Here is a 26,345-nt window from a genome sequence, read left to right on the forward strand (position 1 = left end):
GGGGAAAGTGAGTCTAACCGAGTACTAGCAAGGTGTACCGAATATTTATAACTAAGTATAAATACTAGGTAAATAAAGGTTAGTTTGAAATACATGACTATCATTTAACCCTCTGCTGTCTGAGGTGCCACAGGGTTAAGGTGCAAGAACCCCACCCTGTTTTTTAAGGAAATTATATACTTAACTGTATTAAGTAAATATAACCATTTTCAAAAGCCAAAAACCCAAATATTCTTATAGCACAGGGTCAGTGATGAGGGCGGTTGCCAAAACTGATGTTCTGAATTAGATGTTACTGGATTAAATAAACAAAACCCATTAAAAAACACTGTTTTAAGAAGATAAAAAGGTTTGACTATAAAGAGATTTTTGAAAAAATGTAGCAGAAATAAAGATGTTTATGTCTTTTGTACATTTTATTAGAAAAGCAGAGCTGTTATATGAATGCTATGGTACAAAGGTTTCACCAACAAATACAAAGGAGGGGTCAGCTGGAAAGTGAAAGCAATCTGAAATGGAAATACTAATTGATCCAATCAAAATTGTCCTTTAGTGCAGGTGTAATGGACTCCCACAATGACTGTAACTTAATTACACAAATGTTTCCCGGAAGATTTAAATGCTCCAGAAATGGGTCTTAAACTCAATGTTCATTAAAGGTCATAAGAGACACTCTCTTTGAATTTTGTCTCTTACAACAAAATTTCAAAGTCTGGTTAAAATTGAGACATTTTTAAATTGAAGGGCAACTTTCTTAAACTGAGCTTGGAGATGCTCGTTTGTTAAATACTGTAAGGAAATGATCAGACAACGACGCTGTGTTTTGTTTTCATTTGCACAATGATCATTTATTCCACAAAAACATGCATTTAATGGGTATCTGTACAGGTTGGAAGCATGAAAAGCACAGATTTGTTTAAAGCAATGTAAAGAGAAGGCAATAAAATAGCTGTAATTATTCATAAGGTTATTAATAATCCTGGTTGTACTCACATGGTCCTCTATGTCCAGCGGTCCTCGTTTCCTGTGTTTCCTCACTCACAAACACACCCAGACACACACACACAGGGTCGGAGAACAAATAGAACCATTTTCAACATTTTATTTTCCCCCCACTCTGTATTGATTGTTTTGATTTCCTGCTGGTGGCACTTAGTTTCTGATGTAGCTATTAAACTGAAAGCCTTACCGGTGCACAGCGTTCATAACAGGCCGTGAAGAGCCATCACTGCGAGCGGTGCAGGATTCAAAGAGAGGAGCCGCCACCATCTTCATCAGTTAACATGTGGGGGAAAGGTTTCCATCACATCAGACACATCAAAGTGTGGCTCTGGATCCCTGAGGATGAAAACAGGAGCGAGGAGGGGAGGGGATGAGAAACGGGGGATGAGTTCAAAAAAATTCAGGGGGAAGGAGGTGCGTGTGTGTAGGTAACGTTCACTCACTTCTTCCTTTATGTAAACACAAAGAAAAATGCGTACACTAAGGTGACCTGACACATTTACGCACGTCCCCGATATGAAGGCTGATAAATGCTGAATAATTTAGTTATTTATTGAATTTTTCATGCTATAGGCTACCCCTCCCCTCTCTAACAAAGTGACTCTGGGAAGATGTGCTGACATCTGGCGACGGCCGGCTCACCTGTGACTATGTTTAATTTCCAAGTAAACTCCGCAGATTAAAAACTAACTTCTGACCAATAAAGATGTCGAATGGGAGCACTCGTTTTCTATTTGTTCCCTCCAATTGTTTTCATCTAACACCGCTTTTTTTGTTTTCGTGTTTGTGTGCGCGAAGGGAACGATTTATTGCTAAAATCGAAACTCATTTCCCTAAACGACCTCCGTGCTAATTAAAGTAGACCTAAATTAAGGGCAGGTTTAACTGCACGGATTTATCAGAGTTAGGAGCCCATTCACATCGACACTTTTAAAAGGAAAAAAATTAAGCTGTATTATTTGCCGCTTACGCACTTAGAAATAACAGTCCCAAGAATAATGTCTTTTTTTAACTTCTCATACTTGATTTAATGCAATAATTTAATGACCGCACTAAGAAACTGCAAATGAATTAAGGGAAGTGGGTCTTTCGGTATTTGATTATAACTGCCTAATCAATCCAACTGATCACCACTTTTGTCTTTTAGAGTGATTCTCACGCTGAGGCTGTGTGTGTGTGTTTGGCACCAAATCGATCTGGACCTCTTCAATTAAAGAGAATATTTGCGGAGTCAAGAGACCCTTACTGAAAACGTGTTCATTTCAAATTAAGCCAAACTGACTGCATTAATGCTCCCTGCACGGCAGCCTCACATGGAGACACCTAACAGACCTTTAACTGCTTTAAGGATCCAAGTTACGCGTAAAACCGCCTCTACTTTATTTTGGATCTCAGCCAAACTAATCTTTTGCAAATTTATTCTTGTTACTAGGCAACTTTTCGGGCATCTGCCCAACAAAGCAGAGCAAATGTGATTCGATTAAACTAAGTAACCTATGCACACAGAGGTACACACAATCAGTGTGGACACTACTTCTTTAACCGTATTTATCTTAAATACCAAAAAACTTATGTAATAAAAAAGTAACTCAGAGCAAAAATCTGACTTATCAAGTTAAGATGTTTTTCTTTAGAAATGTCTATCCCTATAAATGTAATAAATGTAGTAAACGGAGCTTTTTCTTCTAATATCACTTTTATCTGGTCTGATGCAGCAACGTATTTTAAACCTAATGGGATGCTGATACATTGATGAACACATTTCCCAAACAGTATTATAGATTTAATCCTTAAATTATGAACCATAGTTTAAAAAGAAAAAGAAAAAAAAGAAACCCCACAACACTCTTTAGTGTTACCTGCAGTCGTGTTCATGAGTAATGGGCCCAGTGGCGTTATAATTTCTGTGTGAATAATTAGAGGTCCTGGCTTAGGTGCTTTTAAATGTGATGCAGAAGTAAAGGCAGTGATGCAACAGGTCAGGGATCAGAGATGATAAAAAAAAAAAAAAGAATAAATAAATAAACGACACTTTTTTCAAACTCAGATTTTTATTGGTCAGTACAAATAAACGAAAGTGAAGCCGACTGTCTTCATCCTCCTTCCAGAAATGCACTTCTTCTGTGTCGGTGTTGGAGGCTGGAAAAACCCCCCCCCCCCCCTTTGACTAGACTTGTGTCGCCTTCCTAAACGGGACGTAAAAATTATTGCCGAAGGGATCTTGCGCATAGGTGGGGAAAAGCAATGCTTCACAAAAAACAAAAAGACAAAACACAGAACATTTGGAGCTGGAACAATGAGAAATAATTCCGCCAAATATGCTAATGTGCACTGTAGAAGAAACAGAAATTCCATAGCATACACTCTGTTTGTCATACCCAAAGACAAGTTGAAATTAACGATTTTTCAAACGCTAATGGGATCCTGCTGATACGGGACTGAAGCAGTCAAAACTGCTCACTGAAAAACTAAATAAGAGCAGAAACACTGCACCAACTACACTCTTTTCTCACCGTCTTAGCAAAAATAACTGTCTTTCAAAAAAGGTGTGGAACTATCTGTGTCTAGTTGGTTTAGACTGGACTGCATGCACACACACGTACCATGCACGCACTCTGACACGCTTACATTTAACGTAGTGCTTCATATTGGAGGAAATGATACAAAAAGTGAATTTTATATATATATATATGTATATATATCCACCTCTTATCTTCTTTAATCTTCTGTCTTCGCTCTTCAGCTCAGCAACCCTCTCAGAGGCACCGTGTTCTTTATGTCTCTTGGTGTTGGCTCTCCTCAGTCTTCCACACACCCTTTTTTCCTTCTGCATTTAAAGTTTTTTTCTTCTGGAAGCTGCTGAATTAATTCTTCTTCAGCTCAGCTTTGCCACATCGTGCCCACCCCAGTGCAATAACTGCACATTCATCCACCTGCAGTCTCCATTTCAGTTTTTAAGAGGCTTTTATGACCTCCAAGACTTTTGACTGTGAGCAGTCTCAGGGCTACATGCTCAGTCAGTACCGTGGGGGCATAAAGGGTCTCTTAGGGGGGAACATTGGGCCTCCTGGTCTTAGACCTGGACGTTTGCCTCTAAACCTCGGGTCAGGACCTTGAAATCGAGGAAATGGGGGGCGAGGAGGTCCTCTGGGGTGTGGGTGATGTGCAGGGTGAGGAGGTCGATGCGGAGGTCGTAGACCGGGATGACGGATTTCGTGATGAGGCGGTGGTCTCCTAGGGGGGTATTGCGGAGCAGGGGGGCTATGATGTGGGTAGTCGTGGGCGTAGTAAGGCTCCTCTGAGTTTGAGAGTGGAGGAGTGAGGCGGCCTCGAACTCGGGGATAGTGGTGTGGAGGGCTGCCTGGTCTGTAATACGGGTCATCTGGGCCGTGATAAGGATTGTCTTGGAAATAAGGGGGCTCGTGCTGGAGGAGTTCGTCGTGGTGCCGCTCGAGGTCCCCCTGGTAATGCCGGTCATCTGACTGGTGATGTAAATCCTCAGGGTGATGTGGCCGATGCTGGTCAGTGTCATACAGATGTTCATCAGGATGATACAGGGATTTGTGTTGATGATCATGGACCACCATCCCACTGATGACACTCTCAGTTCTGGCCCCGAGCACGTCCCCAGAGTCTGTGCCGGGAATCGGCTGCTGCTCCGGAGGAATCATCGAATTGCTGGCCGATGAAACGGAAACCTCAAAACCGCGAGGAGGGGGAGGTAACCTTGGGACAGGAGGAAGATTGCTTTTAAAGAAACCATGCAATGGGGTGCCCCCCTGCTGGGAGAGCAGCTCTTGAGGTTCACGAGTTTGCTCAGCTTGGTATGGATAACGTCCGGATGTCTTGTTTTCTTGAGCCCCTCCAGGCATATTATAGCCCCTGGGCTGCTGAGAGCTCCCCTCTGGGTAAGTGTCACCGTACCAACTCCTTTCACTAGGCCCATGAAAGCTGTCAGCAGTCTGTGTGTTACCGGCACTGCCTGGGGCTCTTTCTCCAGGCACTGGCCCTCCTGTCTGTGCAGAAATCTGCTGGTAATGTCCAACCGGGGCAGTAATCCCATGTTCAGAGATCTCCTGTTTGCCAAACGGGTACGCCTGGTAGATCTGCCCATTCTGAGCCACACCTGGCTGCAGGTGAGCAGGCTGTTGAGGATTGTTGGGGTTCGGCTGTGTGCTATTCTGGTATGCAACAGGAGCCATTATTGCAGATTCAACAGATGACTGACTTAACTTGGGAGCAAATGGAACCACCATTGGCTTGTCCATAATCTCATCCTGAGTAGGCGTGCCTCCCCCCTCGTCCCGCACAGGTGTCCCATCCTGGGTGTCTGTGCAAGTAGCCGGACTATGATTATTGCTTCCGAGAGCTGGGTTTGTTGAAAAAACCAAGTCAAATGCACTAAAAGCAGGGTTTCCCTGCAAGAAGCTGTGTATTTTAGACTCTAAACTTGTAGAGGGTGGTTCAGGATCTGTTGTCAAATCCATGTCTCTATGAAGAGCCTGAACCAGGGCAGAGGCAGGGTTGGAATTCTGGGGGGATGCTTGGGTGCTTGAGCTCTGCCTTGCAGTAGATTTGGATAGGGGAAGCACAGATGTGCCAAAGGAGTGAGGCAAGCTCTGAGAGGGTACCGCTGATGAAACTGTGGATGAAGGAGAGGCAGTAATCTTGCCTGTACTGGAGGAGTCAGCTGAGCTGCCCACAACAGAGGTGATGCCTAAGGGGCACAAGGAAGATAGAAGAAAGATAAGCAAGGGTGCTGCTATAAATCAACATTTCTTTGAATACTTTAAGTAAAGGTTGACTCTCACCTTCGAGGCTGCTTTGACCCTGGACTTTGGACAGAGCACTGAGGAGGTCTGCAGGACTCACTTCTACCTTGGAGAGGATACTAACCAGTGAACTGGGGTCCTGTGCTGCCACAGGAAGAGCAGGCGTGCTCTTAACTGAGGAGACAGCGGGGGCAGCTGCAGGAGGAGTCTCCACTAAGGGCGCTGCAAAAAACAAAGCTACACTCACTCACAGAGTAACCCACCATATACTAACTTTTTATTAGACAGTTAACAGATCTGTGAAGGCCAAATGTTCATTCATAGATTTATGCATTATGAGGCATATTTAAAACAAACTAACTTTGACATTTGACAAACCTACTGGATTAACTTAAATACTCTGTTAAATCTATGCAATCTAAAGACACTGAAAACATATATGCAGCTTAAGTACATACTCACATATGCTCTCAGGATCTTTTTGTTTATCTCTACATTAAAAATTAATGACACTGCAAAGATATTAACGCTCCAAACACATTGCAAACCCAGTTGGTTTTTCCACAGCAGAAGTCGAGACACGCTTAATGACGGCACGTGGAAGATTTTATTTTATTTTGAAAGAATTGAAAGAAATCATCTATGTGCATGTCACAAAAAGGCCCTCGCTACTCACCTGTGTTCTTCACAACTGAGCTTAAGCTGTTGAGGATGGAGCCAATTTTATTCATGTCCACACTTTCCAGAGTGGCCGCTGGAGCGGCAATGGGAGGCGCGATCTGTGCGACGGTGGGCTGCTCTGTCGCTACTAATGGCACGCTTTTTGCAGGCATCGGTGCGGGCACCTCTGGGTGGAGAACGGGTTCTGTCCGCTCTTCAACTGAGGAAAGAAAATATGGCAGCGATAACAGTGAGTGAGGGCCAATGTAATGGTGCAGCTAAGTGCAGTTCCTCTACATTTGGTTTTTGTGACTAATTTTGTCCCTGTCACCTGATTTCCAGGGCAAATTTCTCAAAAGTTACTCAAATAATGGTTGCAGGAAGGAATGCGGTGCAAAAAAGAGAACAGAAAATATATTTATGACTCTAGCTGTATATTGACAAGTGTTTTAATATTAAAAATGTTTCCTAGAGATGTAGGGTACTGAGATTTGCTTTTGCAGAGACCTGATGCTCAAAATTAGCTCAAGATGGATAATTACATTAGAACATTTTCTCTTTAGCGGTAACCAAAGCTAATTATTTACTTCTATACCATCCTATCCCTACCAGCTTATACTGTCATCCCGACTTTCTCCATGTCCTCATTCACTACATCCATGAACCTCCTTTGTGCTATTCCATATTCAGCATCCTTAGCCTTGCTTCTCTAACTTTGTCTCCAATTTCCTCGACCTGTGCCATCTCTCTCTGACGTACCAATTTCTAACCCTAGTCACTCGCAACGAAAACTTCAACTCTGCCACATCTGGCTCCAGTTTTGAAATGACTCCATTTGGTCAGCGTAGCCACTAAAACTGCTTGGATGCTTCAGGATTAATGAATTCCTCTAAATAACAGGTGTGATTTGTAAAGCCTGATTTATCTTTGATGCAGAGCTTTACCAGATGTCCACAGCAGGCGATGGTTTCACCTGTGATCACAATGCATCCATCTAAGTAAATGCATACTCTGTGATATGTGATGGCGGTGGGCTGGGCACACGCTAGAACTCAAACTACATTGAGGAAGAATATTCCTATTTTAACATGCAGGTCAATTTAAGAATGTGCACATCAGCTACTGCGCAGATGCTGTTTCTTCCATGGAGTCTCATCAGATTGTGTATAACAGACATTTTGTCTTCATTAAATGGTCAGAAATGAGAAGAAAACTGTCAAACTTCTGTCAAATAAGGTAACACAGACTCATCACCTTTCTTATTTCGAACGCAGTCAAATCCAAAAGGCCCTTTTTTTCCTCCAGGAAAAACTTTAACAAGCCAGCTTATCTCAAAACAAACGAAATATGTAAAAAGACTGCTTTTAAAATTAAAACTCGGAATATTTGAACTAGTTAGATGACACCATGCAACATCTGTATTAACTACTACCGACAGCAGGTTCAAAAGATGCTACTGCAAAAGTTGAAACAATGATTATCATGCAATGCTTGAGAACTTTTGTGTCATTACGGTGCTTGCCCATCTCTCCTGTGTTTGTCATTTCATTCTTTTTAGTAAAGTACTGAAGACCAATATAAAAACCACAAAGCACTTAAAAAGCATTGCAGAGGCTTGAAATCCCAAAACATTACTCCCTCCTTACCTATGATGCCCCCACTCTCCATTTCGTCCTCAGACAGCTCCATGTCCTCCACCTCGCGATTGTCATTCTCACCGAGAGCCTCTGTGTCTCTGGGAGACCCCCCCGGGGAGGACAGAGGGCTCGGGGCTGGGGGCTCTGCATCATCGTCCATTGCAGAACCATCGAGGTCTGGATCGGGGTGGGCCATTTCCAGACCGTGGAAAGGAGACTCTGAGCCTGTTGGAGATGGAGCGTCTGCCGAGGGAGAGGGGATGGGTGACTCGTCCAGGTCGGGCAAGGTGGACTTCAAGGTGTCCAGCTTACGCTTGAGGTGGGACACCCGGTTAGCAAATGTTTGGTAGGCCTTGAGAGGAGAAGCAACGGAGTTTAAATACATGAAAATGTAAATGTTAAGTCTATTAGCCAGTTTTAATACAGACTTCACGCAAATTCAAACAGCAAGATAGAGAGGCATAAGGTTTATCTACAGCTAGCAACATAAGAGTCTAAAACATAATGTACCAAAATGCCCAACACAAGCTGGGTAATAAACCTACAGGTAACTGAATTTCTTCATGCTTTAGAACAACAACAACAACAAAAATACAAATTAAAAATAAACATCTTTCACTTACGTTAGCTACAATCTTCACTTCCTTGTACTGCATCTCATAGAAGATATCTGCGTTGGTGAGTGCCTCCATGAGTTGAGGTAGGATTTTGCTTTGTTTATCAAAGAACTTCACGAACTCCTGTAGCTGTGCGCTTCCTTCCTCAAAGTCCTTGGAGAACTTCTTTCCTCCTGCCTTATCTGCAAGAACCAAGCAGTAATGTGAGGAAATCGTCAAAGTCATAACCCATCCTTCCTATCGCTCCAGGTTAGGCTGTATAGCAGCAAAAAGAATAAAATACCTTTGAGTTTCTTGAGGGCATCAGAACTGAAGATGTCAACCCTCATAGCTGCCAGCTGTTTCTCTCTGAGGTCGACCTCCTCCACAGATCTCTTGTACTTGGCCAGCTGGTCTATGAGTGCCTGCGGCTAAAGCAGAGGGAGCAGTCAGTCATATCATAAGCGCAACAAAGTCTGATCACAGTGTTTGAGTCAAAGACAAGACGATAACAACCGTGCTTGTAAAACGGCACAGCTGGAGTTTAGTGAGGAGCTTTAAACTCTAACATCACACTTACCACAAATTCAGCAACGACCTTGGATCGTAGATCAGCTTTAGACTCGGCTGGAGCTTTAAAATAAATAAAAAGCCCATAAACTCAAACAGCAAAATTAACTACAAACACCCAGAAATCTACACAACAGAATGAAATGCAACATTATTTAACGGAATTATTCCTAAACTCTGGGAAAACTATGGATGTATTAAACCTAATAAATAAGAAACTTGTCTTAAAGCCAATTAAATTAAAAATTAAATAAATTGTGTTTTCATAATCACTGACAGCCAAAACTGTAACTGCAATTAAAATACAATTAACTGTACAAGGTGCCACGACTGGTAACGACAAGTTTCATGTTAAGATGGTGCGTCTAATAAAATTAAAAATTATAAAAATAATAAGCAAACTTACTTTTTTGCTCCACAGGAGTGACAGGAGGGGACTCCTCTTTGATCAGGGCGTTCTTAAGGTCGGCAATGAGAGTCCCCGAATACACACCTCTCTCCTCCCAGATGGACAGTATCCTCTCTGCTGATTTTATCACCTTCGAGTCACCTTCACAGCTACAGAGAGGGGAGATGATAAAAACTATAATGATGGCTGCTGGATTTATGTGAGTCCAAATGAAACAAATGAGAGGAATGATGGACAAGAAACACTGAAAGGTAGAGAGCAGCAGAAAGAAACATTGCACCAGTGGAGCACTTACTACAAAGCACTTACTTAACCAGCTGGAAGGCGTCTAGAAGCACCTCGGCGAATGCTGTTCGGTAAACGATGGCATTTTTCCTTTTACAGTTCTGGATGACGTCATTGGCGAGGTATAGCAGGTTGAGCCTATGTGAGGCGTCAGCTGTTGGAGGAAACAGGGCTACATTTCACTGTGTGTTATACTTGTATAACTATGCATGTGACAAATAAAGAACCTTGAAACAGAGGCGCTGATGTTAGCTTGTTTGAACCAGACTGCTTCTAATTATGGTGCTTTTATCTGCGGCTGTTCATTCCCTTAAATCTTTCATCGTTTTTACTGTTTTTGTTGCTGCACAGCATGTGTCCCATTTTTAAATGTGCATATGAAAAAATCTGACTTGAAACCAGTTGAGCCGGAGAAGCAGCTCAGCTCTCTTTCACCTATTTTATTAAATATAGGTCAAAATCAGTAGTGGTCCAACATACTGCTTAATTTATTATCAATTTATAATTTTTGTACTTTATAAAAAGGTCAACATTTTTACTTAACGCCCAGTTAAACTGAATAAATGACAAAAATCCATTATAGACATGTGTGATTAAGTCTGAAGTGATAAATCAGATTCATAAACAACACAGAAAAGATAGCATGCAGTCAACAGCTACCAAGAATATTTAATCAACAGCTAACTGTTAAACATGACGTGAAATCATTTACACAATCTTTGTTCACATTTTATGACCTAAACAAGGAGTTTTAAAAATGCCTGTTTTATGGTTTATACACACCATGTGTCATTTTTATTTGCAGTTTTTTTTATATTTATGATATGATATCAGCTCATAATATCTCCTGGGCAATAGTTTAATCAGTGCTTGATAAAATAACCAACATCCAGATGCAAAATAAGTCTGCAATGCAACTAATTTCAATTCTCTGTAAGTAAATAATTTTGCTTTAAATAATCAAGTCTCTATTAATTCTCTAATTGTCTAGATGACAGATGAAAGCCACGCTTCTTACTCATCACGAGTAGAAAAGCAAAAGGCTGTTGTTTTCCTTATTATGCTGAGGGTTTGAACCCTAAACACAAACCCCAAACACTACAAAACAGTTTACTTTGAAATTTCTCCTGCAGCACTGAGATCCGCGAGTGTGATCACGTTAGAAGAACAAAATTGTAATATGCTCAGAGATCACTCTAAATTCTCCAAAGTCAAACACCGTTTCAGGTAACTGTAAAATCACTGCGACCAAGATTAACAGCGAAACAGGCAAGCGAGAGCCAAAGACAGCCATCTATGAATACCTTCATTAAAAGGTGGAAACAATCAGCTCGAGGCTTCAAAATCGGTGACATCACAGTGGCTAGTCATCTTTTACATACAGTCTATGTTTTAACTAGAGATACAGTGATCTGGAATCAGCTGATTTTCTAAATTTTTAGACTAGTGACTGACTAGTCAGCCTCTTGTATATTAAATTACAAAGCGGCCCGTTCAACGCATGTGCAACACATGCACAGCAGTGCAGGCATTATCAAAAGGAGCCTATCCTAGCTGCCATAGGTCAAGAGGCGGGATACATCCTGGACACGAGTCCACCTCGCTGCAGGCCTAACACACAGAGACAGAACTATTCAAACACACCTCACTACAACTCACAAAACCCACTAACTGCATGTTTGTAGGAGGAGGTCAGAGTATCCAGAGAGGACCCACGCAGACAACAGAAGAGCATGCAAACTCTAAACAGAAAGACGTAACAAGATGATGGATTTGAACGCAGGACCTCTTGCTGACGGGCAGCACTGCTAACCACCACCCCCTCACCCAATGAAGAACGTCTCCAGTTGAATCAAGCTTTCCAAACAGTAGTGTATTTTACATTTTTATTCTCTTTCTGTCTCTCTCTCTCTCACACACACACACACACACACACACACACACACACACACCAAGCCAGCAGAAGCTGAAGAAATTACTGCAAAAGACGTCACCAAAAGGTCAGTGAACCCCATCTGGTGCTGGATATTGATACAACTTCATTGATTCCAAAGCCATTATCGATTCTGCTTATAGGTCAGATTCATTATTGATTCTTTTACTGACCTGATCCATGTTTGTGTGTTTTTCAACATCAACACGACTGTTTTAAAACGTTTTTACGTTTAAGATCCCTCCTGTTCTTGGGCAGCCTAAACCCAGTTGGTTTTCCCAGTTGGTTGGACAATGTTAATGTTTTCCAGCTTATCTCCAGCCAATCTGGTGCACTGACTTAATACTACTTACAATTAGGGTGCAGTTAGTAAGATGTAGGTATATTAAAAATACCTTAGTGCAGTAGTAGTATTAAGTAAGTTCGACCCCACCCATATGGAAAAGATATATATAAATCTTATAAAGTTTGTATCTGTCTTGTGTGAAATTTGTATGAAAAGCATACAAGAGTGAAAACAGATATAAGATCCCTTGAAAAATTATATAAATGAAACTTGTATGTTTTGGATACTTACTAAAACAATATATGAAAGTAATGAGAAAGTGGCCACTTTCATGAGTAAATCATATAAGCCTTATATGATTTACTATATGAAGTAGGCCACATCTTATGCAAGTCTTTTATAAGTTTTTTCTATTTCTTTTCCATATGGGCACCCCTGTTGTTTTGTTTAGGACAGAGGTGGCAAACATAAGGCTCGGGGGCCTGAATCAGCCTGACAAAGGTGCCAATCTGACCTAATCTGACCCCCAGCTTTGGAAAATACAACAAAGGGCATATGTTTTTGACCTTTTAACTATATTTTCACAGGTTTGACAGCTTTTTCTGCTGATAAAGATGTCCCGCAGCCATTAATACCACGCCAAAGTAGTTAAGTAATAGATAAACAATTAGGTTAGTCTTTTATTGTCATTGCACGTGTACATGGGTGCTCCATACCAACTGTGCAGGACTAAAATATAAATAGTAAGACAACAGAAATGCATAACAAGCAATAGGAATATATACAAAACCAGAGGAAGCCCCGCAATAGAAAGACACTGTCTGTTAAATGACAGAAACAGAAGTTCCTGTCTCACTGTCTAATATTGACATTTCTATTAAAAAGGAAACAAAATCTTCATCAATTAACAAACACTTTGTTTTATAAACACAGGAGAGTCTGGAAAGTGAGCTACCAGAATGTTTTCTGGTGCTTGTGTTTTCCTACATTTATCATGTAGGAAAAAAACGATATGCTGTTGAAATTGCATTATTTATCTAATATTAAGATATCTCAGGGAATAAACGTGTAGTTAAAGTTTCACTCCACCAACCCACCTAAGAACAAAGCGGGCTGTATGTGATGGTCAATGTAAAATGAGTTTGGCATCACTGGTTCAGGACTTTTCCAAAATAGTAAAAAAAAAACAAAAAAAAAAAACACAACCCCCCCCCCCCACAGATATGACACTATAGAGACAAAAATGTCCACTTGTTTTATCTGATGAACACAAGGTTAGATTTAATTTACAACAGTACAAAACAGAAAAAGGAGAGCCAGCAATGCCAAAAAGCTTGATATACTTTCTATTAAATTAATAATCAAATTACTGATATATTAATCCGCACATTTAACAATTTCTTTCTTATTTTCGTTCTCAAGTTCATCCAGAAAGCTTTGGTAGCTTCCAGTTAATACATTTAAATGCTATGTTTTTAAATGTATTTATTAAGTGTTATTCAGATGTTTAAAACATCTGTCTTCACGGTACACCACTAAGCCTCTGAAAAATCCCTAACAGGCTTTAAACTGCATAAATGGAAAACTCAGGTGTCAGATATAATGAAACAGTCATATCTTTAATGACAAAATGGAGACAATGTCTAAAAGAGGATAACACTATACTGCAATCACAGAGGGAGAACCACAACTCTGCTGTTAATAAGGCTCCACGCTGAACATACCTTGCTGTCTTCATCAGCAAAAGACAGTGATGAACTTTAAATTGAAAGCAAATGCTAAAACCTCACTAGAGTACAAATTAATGAACAGTAGGTATAAAGGTCTCAATAGCAATGGCCTTTGTCTTAAATTACTGGACAATTCCAACAATATGAATGATCCTTAAGCTGCAAGTCAAAATAAATTACTCGAAAACTATTCAAGGGCTGTGCATGAGATTTATTCACCTGCTCTGCAGAGAATCAGAAACAGACCACTATTCTCACGTCTGCAAGAAAAAGTTTGTGAACCTGTTTAAACTACTTCTGCACTGATTATTCATAAAATGTGAGCTGAATCTAAATCACAAACATAATCCAATTACACAAATAAAATACGCACATTGTACTTTTGTTGATATAATCTCACAGTGAAGGCTTGAAAATGTAGATTCAACCGTTAGGAGCTCCACTTAAGCAGATGCTGCCTGAAGCATGGATTGTACAGGGGAACATTTGATACATAGCGATGACACTACCCAAGTGAAAAAATGTATAAGGCAAAAGGATTGGTCCTAGCAAGGATTAAGATTTACGATATAAGATTTGTCTTCTTAGTGTAAGACTGGTGGGAGCTGTGTCTTAATTACAGTTACTAGAAAACTAGATGTGTGATCAAGGCTGCAAAAGCATCTCCTAATACCTTGGCAATAACACAAAGTACTGACTGATTTATTATAAAATAAATAATAGAGCCCCACTGAGAACCTGGTGCAGTTTGACAAATTTCCAAACAAACATGTAAATAATCAAAGTGTCGGTGACAACTCCAATACTTAAAGTGAGTTTGTGTACTCAGTAACATTAGTTTACTCCAGCGGGCCACACGAGGAACTAAAACTGCTGTGGAAGGCCGCACCTGTACACTGAACTCATTCTGCTTATTGTTACTTTTTATTTCTTTATACACTGCTTCTGGTGAAAGTAGATTTTTAGACCCCAAAAAATCAAAAAGACCCCAATTGTGGCCCCATGGATAAATTAACTGCCCAGCGCAGGTTTACGGTAACAGAATATATTTTGTCTACATCAGGGTTTTCAAGCAAAAGGCACCGGGGGACAAATTTGACCTGCCAAGGACTCCAATACGACCCACTTTTACAGCATTTCCTACTGAGAAAGACCTTCTCCTTGGCCATTCATACTACAACAGTGTAATATGTAAAGGACAAAAAATTAAATGACACAGAAATTCCTGTTTTTTTCACTATCAACAAAAGAAAATTCTGTTTGTTTGTTTATACACCCGGTCCAAGGTAAGAAAAAGAAAGAGAAACAGAAAGTTTACTGCGAATTAAGAAAAACTTCCTGTTTTATAATTATCGGACAGTCTGGGCAATGAGTTACCAGAACTTTTGCTGTAATTTTACATATTAATTTCTTACAATGTAAGCACAAAGAATCATACTGGCAGGTTTACTAGAGCAACATTTCTTAACGTGTAGACCAAATTAGATGAACTGTTGAAATTGCACTTTTTAATATATTAAGATATCTCATTATTTAATGTTTATTTAAATTTGTTTACATTGACAGAAAGGAGGGTTTCACTCATCTGTCCCAATTACAATCAAAGTAAGCCGTATGTGGCTCTCGATGTAAAAAAAAAAAAAAAAAGAGTATGACATCGCTGGTCTATATATTATAGATGGACATTGGTGTCCCGCCCCATCCAAAACGTCACTGTTCCCCATGAGCTGACTACAAATAGTTCAGTCATACAGTTTGGTAACAAAACTGTCTTTCCAGTCTCATAACATGTAGTGATCTGGTAGGCTGTTAAATCTTGAATTTCCCGTTGTAGCCTGTAAAGCTGGCACAGGCTGACCTCTTGTAGCACTGTCAGAACTGTAAATTTGACAGGTTCACTACTCTGCACATTAGTTTATAAACTATTTGTAGACTACGCGGGTAAACGCAGGCTATAGTGTGCACATGGATGACAGCTTGAATGTCCCTGCTGTCAAAGGAGCGCCAGTTTTAAACTCCACCGTTTCCCGGCATTTCAACCTAAGGCAAATAGGACAAAGACCTTAACGCGCCCGGATAAAGGTATGATTCGTCAAACAGCAGGAATAAAAACTATATTTAAAATATGTATAAGCACAAACATCTCATTGCAACCATTGCGATCGTTGAGCTCAAACGAGTTCAAAGGTGCAGGCAGTAGGGCTACTTACATTTCTTCAAGCACTTGATCCAGTGTCGCACTATCACACTGTGGTACTTCTTGTTGTCGATGCACCACGCTGACAGTCCTTGAATCGAGTCCATGGTGTTGGTCACATTTTGTAACTTTCTATCCAAAGTGGACTCCAGAGAGCCGCTGGTAGCGGCTCCGGCTCCCGCTGCCATGTCCGGACGAGTTTGTTGGTGAAGGCTAGCACTTAGCTTAGCATGCTAGCTTAACGCAGCACAGGCATCTTTGCACTCAGAAGCCTCTCAGCCTGCTCCGGTTGCTAACCCGTGTCCCAATCCCTGTGTGTGTACAAATTATTCACGGTGAGCTTCCTTATCGCGGCTAAACAGTCATATCGTTTCACATTGAAGGACTAAAACTCAGCGCCTCGCGGCATCCTGTGGATCTGTTTACTCGTTGTTGGTGGGGTGATGAAGAACACTTCCGCAAACACTGCTCGATTATGGCGCCACCCAGTGTCACGGAAGGTGACTTTTCTCTTCTTCTTTGTTTTTTGTTAGCGACACCAGCTGCGCGTTATTGGTAGAGCAAGTGCACTGTTTACTGTTTGTTGTGGCAGAGGAGTTTTAATTCTGTTTTAATATTTAAAAACTAATACAGTGCTGTGCAAAAGTCCTGAGTCACCTCTCATTTCTACATGTTTTGCTTCCAAGGAACCAGACTTTCTTGTTATTTTGGTAGTCTTCTGCAATAGTTCTTCAGGCTTTCCGAAGGTCTTTCAAAGTTGCTTGTTTTTTCACTTATTTTCAGTTGAGTCCTTGCAGCTAACCATTTACAGATGAATATTTTCTTTTGTTAAGCCAACACTGACCTATGAATTATTGGAGCAAAAATGTGGCCCTACACATAACATACAATTTAAAACAACCTGCCAACAAAAGCACACAATTTATTTCCAATTTGTTAGTTGAGTCAGTATAAAATGCCAAAAATTAATACTTATACACCAATGAGGTGATTTCCAAATTAGCCATTAAAACTTAGAATTTCTCAGGATGTTGTGCAGTGTGTCCTCAAAAAAATGTTGAGAAATCTACAGCAGATTTTTAGTTCATACCAGTGTGAAGCCAAATGTTGTTTTTGTACCATTTAAAGAATGCAGAGTAAATAAGTTCGTAGTGTATGAGGTGTTCTGGTCAGAAAAAATACTTTGCTGTGAAGAGAAACTTTCCTTTTTTACCAAGCTCACAATTGGGCCTGCTGCTGGATCGGGTGACCCTGAACCAAGAATAATACAAGAATAAAAATGCCTTTATATAACCCACACATCGAAAATACCACTTTTGTGCTTTCTCCTCTCTCTCTCTTCCCTGTGTCTTTCTGGTGGGATCTCCTGCTTTGGAGAAGCATGTTCCTGACCTGCAGTTACTGGCCCCACCTTGTTATTTGCTGTGTTACTCGTGGCCTATCTGCACCCTTGTTTTTTCCTTTTCAATGCAGCCTGAATGTGCCATGACCGGTTACCCTAACCCCAATGATGTAGTGTGTTCACCTTCCAATAATATGCTCTAAATTGATGCTATACAAGTAAAACTGTACTTATCTAACCCATGGAATAATAAAGGAGCCTTATAAAAATATTTACGGGGTAGATTTAGTGGCTGGAAAGCCGAAAACTTAAACATCAATGCAGAAAAATGCTGATTTTGCTGATTCGTGTCATTCTGTACTTATCAAGAAATCACCAGCAATAATTTCATTATAAGAAATAAATTTTCTAAAACAAGTGAAAATTAAAGACATCAAACTGTAAAATCTGATTTTTTTTCTTAACTCCTTTATCACAAATAAAAAGTGTAACCCAGCACAACAAAAAATGTACTCCAGGATGCTACATCTTAACAGACTAACACAACACACCGCTGCACTATTGTTCTCCGCCTTGTGCTTCCAATTTCTGCTTTAAATAGGAAAATTCATACACAAGTAAGGACAAAGCCTGAGAAACATTCACTTTTCAGTGGCATATGTGGCAAAATGACGTTACCATCGTTGGTTAAAACAGTACACTTTTCGTATGACTTTTTCTCGTATGATTTAATGTCAGGCAAGCTTTATGTGATAAAATAAGGCTCACTGGTTAAAAAAAAAACCAACCCAAAACAAAAAGATCCCACCAGAGATGAAACGTCATTCAACATGAATGATACCTGATTATAAAATATGGTGGTACAAAAAAATATTAAGGTATTTAATAGATATGGAATGGAAAGTGTTTTGTTTATCGTATTCCCCCTGATATTTCTTAATAATGACTCAATAGAAAAGCACTTCCAGGGTTACAAATCCATTTAAAACAGGGCACAAAGGGATGTTTTTTGCCCTCATGATGACACAATGCATTTGGAGCTTTTTTGTATGAATAATAAGCTAGATTTGCTCAACTGCAATCAAATGACATGTCCTCCTCCCCCACCCTTTCCCCTACAAAAACCTGTAAAGCGCTCATCCCAGGCGTAACACACACCAAGTCTGCTGAAGGGAATTAAGGTTTTCAAGTACTGCTTTCATAAATAACATCACAAACCCTTTAGTGTGTAACATTTCCTCATTGTCATCCAAAAGTGCAGCTGCATCAATTCAAAGTCACACAGGATTAAATATTATATTATTCCTGTTTAATCACCTAATAAGGAAAAAGTGACCCCATGCCCAAGGTCAAGTGTAATAAAATATTTCAAGTCCACCTATCTACAGCTAGCTTACAGAATAAAAACCAACTGAAAGACCGAGCTTCTTTGGTTTCTAACTCGGCTCAGTGATTACTAGTCAGTCATGTTCTGTGTGGGACTACATCTGTTCTTAATAAGTGCAGATAAAAAAACAAAGAGCGTACGTTAAGTGCTGCGACACTAGAGTAAGCTGCTTGTGATATGATAATGCATCATGGTTTAATTTGGCACATTTTGGCAGCGGCTTCACGCCTTTATTCTACTGTATGCTACAATCAGACAGCTGGAAAAAATACTTTTTAAACTTTCCTAAATAAAATTTCGAGTCATCTGAGTTCAATAATGAGGTATATTTGTAATCAATTTGTGAGTTGCTTCACGATAAACTAAGCCGCTAATTAATTCGTCCTATTTTCTCTGGGAAAATAGTGCAAATGCAAAAAAAATGTAAGCAGCCGTGGAACCAATCGTCGCTTCATAAAGTATTTTATATTCAACTGACTCGTTTTTTTCCTGCTACAAACACATTTTTCATCAATGGCATGAAATCCTGTACTGCTACTGCTTAGAGCTGCGTTCGATGATATGAAAACGTACAAAGCACAGCACAGACTGTTTTAACACATGTAAAAGTATTTTCAACATTTTTTAACTTAAAGGTCAATGTATACAAAAATCCATTCAGACAAACACTTTGAAATAACTCTGGTGTCATTAAAAACCCAACACTGGATAGTTAGGGGTTAATGACCATCTCTGTACAGTTCTCCTCCTCCTGGTTTAATGTTCCTTATAAGCATCACAGACTGGCTCCACGCCCAACTTTATTCTTATGTAATCGAGTCCGCCCTCTGCTTTCAGTCTCGCTGGCATGCTGAGGCACCTCCATGTGATAGCGAGGTCAGCTAAGGCCAGCTAAGGTGAGTCACTTATAGTAATGATGTTGCTTGAAGACACCGAGCTGTCTTGTGTAGCTGAGCTGCCACATGAGGAGGAGGGCGGAGAACTCTCAGGGTGCTTCCGATTGTCATGTGCTCTCCTGCTACATAAATATGACGGCCTGCTTAAAGTGCCAGTCCTGTGTGTAAACTCGTGTTCAGAGCTACAGCTGTACCCAGCTGCTTCGTCTGCTTCTTCCTCTGGAGTTTTCTGTTCTATACGGGATCCGCGCCAACACGTGGAAATGGTGTCTAGTGAAAAGGCAGCATGGCAGCTCCCGTGTTTTCCGTGCTTGGCTGGGACTTTGCCAGCCTGAGTAGAGTCTGGCCAGCTCAGTTTTCTCTTCTGCAATGGGAGAGCAGAACCAAAAATAACAACACATCAAGGCCATCTTGGAAGAGAATTAAGATCTTTGAGCCAAAAAAGGACAATAAAGCAGATGAGGTTGACCTTGGGGAGACAGAATACTCTACTAAATACTAAGATGCTTTCTAATCATTTTTAAATGTACATTAATTTGCTTTTTTTCTCCTTCATTCCTTAAAATAATACTATTACATTAAACAACACTGTCACAGATATGGTGACACCAGGAGGAAGCTCACCTTTACTGGGATGTGGAGCTGATTTTGGCTCCAGCGTGCTGCGACTCTGGGTGTGGTGGTCTTGTTTGGTGTGTTTGTGGATGTAAACGCCTCCCGAGGGAACCACATTTTGAGCAGCATCTCTATTTGCAGCAGATTCTGAAGATATTTCTCACTGCAGAAACAAAAGAATTGTACAATTACCCTGTGGGGTAATAGGGACAATGATAACACTGTTCATGCTGTTAACACTGCTATTAATATTAGGTTTTCTTTTTAATAAAGTTATTGTGAAAGGCATTTTAACTTTATTAAACAGGATAATGTGGAGAGAGGGTAGGAGCAGTAAGGACTATAACCTTTGACATTTCGATCAGCTGCTCAACCAGGTGAGCATTAGGTATCATTTTTGGTGGACTTACCCCATTTCAGGTTTCTGTAGGATTCCAAGAATCCTCTGCAACCTGTCCATAGCAACACTCTGCTGGAAACTGGTTAAGCCTATCAAAAACACAAGCAGGTACCTGGATATAACTACCAGATTGGATGCAATAAATAATGAAGATCATTTAGGATAATGGTCAGACACATACCTCGGTCAAATCGGCCAGTCTTTAAACCATGAAGCAGCTCGAGGAGAGGATGGATAAACCTGTGCAAATCTGCACACTGTAATGTTAAAGGCAATAATAAAGACTGTTAATATAACTAAAATCTGCTATTTACTAAAAGTTAACACAGCTAAAAACTTCTGTTTACTAAAATAAGACCTAAAGATTCCAAAAGAGAAGTGCTCACCTTCTGAGCGAAAGCGATGTCCCCTGGTGTCACTGATGACGATAATGTGTGGTCTTCAGGAGAAGGGGCAGAGCCTGGAGGTTTAGTCGTGTCAGAGCACTTTTCAGACCGGTCACACTGAGATCTCAAACGCAGCTGATTGGTATGAGGAGGTAAACCAATGTAGCTTCCAGAAAGTGAGATTCCTTCATCGGCGGAAGGCAACTTTCCAATCCCACTGTCCCCCTCTCCCTCTGAGAAGGTTTCAGCCTCATCTTCAGTCTGCTCAGTCTCACTGAGCAGAAAGCTTGGAGTGGAGGGTAGCGAGTCATAAGATGGCCATTTGGAGGAAATACCTAATGAATTCATCTGTGGAGACAGTATTGAGGAAATTCTTTTAAATCAAGATTATGAATAAAAGTAAAGTAATCAGTAGCACAGCAAGAAGATCCAGGGTTTGAATCCAGGCTTTTTGCATGTTCTCCCTATGGGTACTCTGGCATCCTCCCACACTCCAAAAACATGAATATTAGTTAACTGGTGATTCAGGAGGTCATATTACCTTAAACAAATTATCAGTTTTGATGCTTCTGGGGATACATCTCTGAATTTTATGTCTCTTAGTTATCCTTAACATACCTGCCCTTCAGCATACAGTTAAGAGCCAGGCAAAGAGTCTTTTTATTGTTACTTAATAGAAAACTTTGCATTTTACTGCTATTCAAACAATATTTTATCACAGTCTTAATGTTTATAATATCTAATATCTATTAGAAGTGCACTTGTTGCCAAGAACAGTGAGTTACGTCTTCGCAAATTTTCAGCAACCGCAATAAAATCCAGATGAGGACAGAGCCAATAACAATCAACTCTGATAGATTATGACCCTGGAAGAACACGAAGACCCTCCGACCGACGCAATCGCAGTTATTCACTTTAAAAAACGCGCAGTTCAATCGCACGAGCCCCCTTAAATTTTCGCAAAAGCCTGTTACATAAAGTTTGTTATAGCACGTGTTGCTGCAAATGTTAGTTGCCTTGAGCTTAGTTTGTTTATATCTGCACTAGATTTTTTTAATCACTGCCTCTTAAGGCTGGATATTACGTATTTAATTTTAATGGTTAAAACTGGAGACATATGGGAATCTGATTTATGTAAGGACACACATGTGTGTACGTCTGCAGCTGATAAGCTGGTAAAACGCAATAATCATCTTATATACCAGTTATAACATGTTTGCGATAACTGGGAATAGTCTAGAAAACCGTATCCCACAAACTGAGTGATTGTTAGCTGAAAATGTCTTTAAGAAAAAGCATAAAAGCAGTATTAATACCGTTTTCATTCTGTAATAATACCCGTGGTCAACCAGCTAACTGGAAATTCGCTATGTAAAGGTGTAAATGTAAAAAGTTACTGTTTAGTCTATCTGAGGTAAAAATAAAACGCAGGCTTTATATAATAAGTGAGGAGCCACCTTTCCCTAAAAAACGTTAAAGTGTAGGAAAAGGACGGAGCTTCTTACCTTTTGGACGGAGGAGAGTTGGACTCTTAAAAAAGGACAGCTAGCGCTATTTGAACTAGTTTAAAAAAATAAATCAAAGCTCACAGAGGGGACTTCCACAAAAACTAACGGCTCTACTTGTGAGCACAGCTGTAACTCCTCTTAGCCAGTCCCTCCTCGTTTCTGCTACCTCCGCTCGTGGCGTTTCACTTACATTGGGAGCTCTCCTACCCGCACGCGAACTACCCACAGAGAGCAACGGCCTCTACACGTGCTGGAGCGTGTACGGAGCCGCGATTGGCTGAGCCCAGAGCTGCTCTTTTCCCTTTGGCCGAGAGGCTTGGCCAATCGGCGGGACGCACAACGTCGGTTGGTTGGTATAAGGGTTTGGATCCCTCCGATCCTTCAACGGCCGCACGTGTGGTAGGTGTGGATGCAGAACGAGAGGAACAGCACGAGGCAACTGGCATCTAAAATGTTGATATGCAGATTGAGTCACATTATAGAGCCAACGAGTAATAACAGACCACGCTGCTGGTCCCCGCGCGCACATACACGTACACACACACCTCTACACTCTGGAGTCTTCTCCTTTTTCAGTGGGGGCTGCACCCCCCCCCCCCTTCCCCCCTCCATATTCTCTCCACATTCTTCCAAATTCGTCATGTTACTTAACTGAAGCTCTCCAATAGGCTTGCATGTGATGGACCAAGACACCCACGTCACTTGATTAACATCATTAATCAGAGAGATAGAGAGAGAGAGACATGCACAGTTCACAGCAGGGTCTTTCCGAAGAAGATTAATATTATTTAAAGGGATTTTGTGTCAGTCTTGCGTTGATAACTTGCTTTCTGGGGTCACCTGCCAAGATAACACCTGAACATCTTCCATGCATACAACAACAAACCAAACCACTAATTGGGAGATTTAGATTTAAATAAGCATGCGATAAAGGTCTATTGAAGCAACAACATAATTTTGGCTTCAGATTACAGTGCAATCTAATATAACCTTTATTAAAATAAACTCTAGAAACAATAATTTTATTTATTATTAAGTTCATGTCAACAAGCTGGACAAGATAAGAAGATGTGGCAACATAGGCCTATTAAAGCCACAGAGGGAGAGAGAGAGAGAGAGAGCCCATTGGAAGGCAGGCTTACATAATTATGTAATAAGATATATGCTTGAGGAGTGAATCACTTGTGTCACATGCAAAAAGAGGGCTGTTAACCTGCAAGTGTAGGTGGGTTTAGTTGATTAAAATAGCTTTTACAGACAAAAACAAATGTTTATGATGATTTCGGTACAACACGGGGAACAGGTGAATAACATTAGTGAAAAAAAGAGAGTGACATAGAAAGCATGGCACAAGCCAGATTCAGCACTGCCACAACTCTGGGTGTGGTGGAGGGAGTCGAATAGAGTTCGAAATCTTTTATTATACCGTTCAAACAAAAGTGATGCAGTGCCATTGTGAACAGAATGCTTAAATTACGTAATTTAACCTGGACCAATGAGAGCGCAGTTCCCAGGCAGTGCGTGCAGGTTCTTTATACAAATCATCAGATCAGTAATGCTCTTTTTATGGCACATTGTCGGTATCGCTCTTGTCACACTGGCTTGATTCATGTTCCTAAAGTTTGCACAGATACACTTAGTTCCAGACTTTTTGATTGCGACACAGGTACTGTAACCATGCAAACAGCACCAGCCATCAACTGATAAAGAAACCGTGTAAACAGGGGAGCCTACTGCCAGCAGCAGTATATGCAGACAACTGAAGAATTATAATTGAATCAAGGATGCAGATGTTCAACATATGCATGAATGTTCTAATAGCTTTGGCCAGGCATGTTTTCTTTAAAGCTTATGTATATGGGGCTATAAAAGTATTTGACATGAGCTGCACTACAATCAGACTTCTTAAGTGTCACTGTTGGCTGCTGGTTCAAATTAGAAGCCATGGGTGGCAACATATATTATTCTAAGTGTTGACATGTCCTCTGTGCAGTCGATACTTATGAGTGGAAAGGAAGCTGGCAGTGTGTTTATGTTGGGAGCAAGCCAACAAAAGTGTTTGCGCCTGTCTCGATGATATTACTTTACCAAGTCTGCTGGATGCACAGTCTACATCATAAAGAAAGCCACAGATTAAACCTTAAAATAAAAACTGAACTATGGACCAATCACCTATTACTTAATACTGTCTGTACCCCATCTGATCCACCTCAAATGTTGTTGGAAGAGCTTTTCTCTTATTTTGATTGAGCCTTGTTATCTATTACCAATGTTCCCCAAGCAGTGACTGCTGCCTGTGCGTAGTTATACGTGCCCAAATACACACAAGCGTGTTTGTTTGGCAATCTTTGTAATAACCAAACATGATACCTCCCAAACCCTTAGCCTAACCCAGGGATTCCCGAGAGGTGTGGCGAGGCCTACTGGTTTAACTTGGAGCAGGTCCAGGTATTCCTTCGGATCTTGTAAACATCCTGTGAAAGAAAACCCCTGATCCAATGTTTGACCTAGTCCTGCAGTTGCCGACTGGTGGGAATTTTGAAGCAGCAGAGGTGGTTAAAAAAGGTGGTAACATATCAATATAACCACCTTTGCAGATGGCTCCATTCAGTGTGGAGCAGCAGGCCTACTCTGATCTTACAGTGCAATCAAAAGAACCAAGGTTAGATATGATTCTTCCTTTTATCATTCCTGGGACAAATAACGTCAGTTATTCACTAATGTCGTTTTCAAAGGAGTGTACTTGTGACCAAATACCCCGGTTTACTCCAAATCTCCCCTGACAATAACATCAGCCCAAAGCTGCACGCCGGGAACTTCATGGCATGGTTTTCATGACTAAACAGCTCCTGTAGGGTGGCCCAAGTAGTATATATGTTTGTAGCTATGCAGACACTCACTATTTTAATTTGGCCATGTTTTACACATTACTCTGCCAGCATGGAGTTAAAACTCGCAGCATTGTTTAACAAAATCACCAGTAACAAACTGTAGCTGTGGATAATCCACAGGACAGTTCCATGGGAACAAAAAGTAGTTCCAGTTAACCCTCCATAACAGTTAAATGTTTTTCTGCTTTTGAGGGGAAATTTGTAACTACTGCGAGGATTAGAACCAAAACACTTTTCACTACTGTTAGATCCACTAGTCATACAAATTAGCGTATCCTTTAAAAACAGTTATGTTGTGAGGATAGTCAACCTTTTACAGTGTGAAATATACACAGGTCATCTGTCAGAGCTCTCCCCTCAGTCCTTACAATGCCACCCACTGCCTGAAGACAGAGGACAGGATATAAACATGACCTGGTAACCTCGGAGACAACTAAGCGTGGTGAAAATGTTTAACTTTCCCTGTGTAAGTGAGGAGAGAGCAAGTGCACACATCAAAGCCCCCTGCTGGAAACAGCCGAGACAGACGTGCGCGGCCGACGCGCCTCGCTTAAGCAGCATTGCAGGAGGTGGCCGACATTGTCGGTGGACATTAACGCCACACTGTGCATTAGTGACCTTGAATTAATTTACAGTACGATGCTGCTGAGCCAAGACCTCATTCACACACACACACACAAAAACCCAAAGCATCGCAGCATTGTTTCCTTCAGAAAATGAGGTCGCGTTAAACTACTTCCAGTGCCATATATGGGCAAAAACATCACCCAATACACACACAGCTGAGTTTACAGAATACACCAGTTTGTTATTCAAATAAAAGATCAACTGTGATAAGTCCTA

General features: G+C 40.7%; 2 protein-coding genes across 2 annotated transcripts; both read right to left on the reverse strand.

Moving 5' to 3' along the window:
- Positions 1 to 978: 978 nt before the first annotated feature.
- On the reverse strand, positions 979 to 16,505 carry rprd2a (regulation of nuclear pre-mRNA domain containing 2a). The gene is made up of 12 exons (XM_085346086.1): positions 16,091 to 16,505; positions 9,956 to 10,085; positions 9,644 to 9,795; positions 9,248 to 9,300; positions 8,972 to 9,098; positions 8,695 to 8,870; positions 8,081 to 8,423; positions 6,451 to 6,654; positions 5,814 to 5,996; positions 3,709 to 5,719; positions 1,190 to 1,338; positions 979 to 1,037 (listed from the first exon to the last, which is right to left on the reverse strand). The coding sequence occupies exons 1-10, from the start codon at positions 16,263 to 16,265 to the stop codon at positions 4,020 to 4,022; spliced, it is 3,243 nt and encodes a 1,080-aa protein (XP_085202212.1). The 5' UTR covers positions 16,266 to 16,505; the 3' UTR covers positions 979 to 1,037; positions 1,190 to 1,338; positions 3,709 to 4,019.
- A 1,760-nt stretch (positions 16,506 to 18,265) lies between these two features.
- On the reverse strand, positions 18,266 to 22,785 carry ciarta (circadian associated repressor of transcription a). Its single transcript, XM_085346347.1, has 6 exons — positions 22,609 to 22,785; positions 21,104 to 21,451; positions 20,899 to 20,974; positions 20,728 to 20,806; positions 20,327 to 20,480; positions 18,266 to 20,066 (listed from the first exon to the last, which is right to left on the reverse strand). Exons 2-6 carry the CDS (start codon positions 21,449 to 21,451, stop codon positions 19,698 to 19,700), a joined length of 1,026 nt encoding a protein of 341 aa, XP_085202473.1. The 5' UTR covers positions 22,609 to 22,785; the 3' UTR covers positions 18,266 to 19,697.
- Positions 22,786 to 26,345: the final 3,560 nt, after the last annotated feature.

Source organism: Diplotaxodon limnothrissa, linkage group LG22 (assembly GCF_057381915.1).
Source record: "Diplotaxodon limnothrissa isolate DT_005_m linkage group LG22, D_limnothrissa_male_GT1.1, whole genome shotgun sequence".
In the NCBI taxonomy this organism is placed as follows: domain Eukaryota; kingdom Metazoa; phylum Chordata; class Actinopteri; order Cichliformes; family Cichlidae; genus Diplotaxodon; species Diplotaxodon limnothrissa.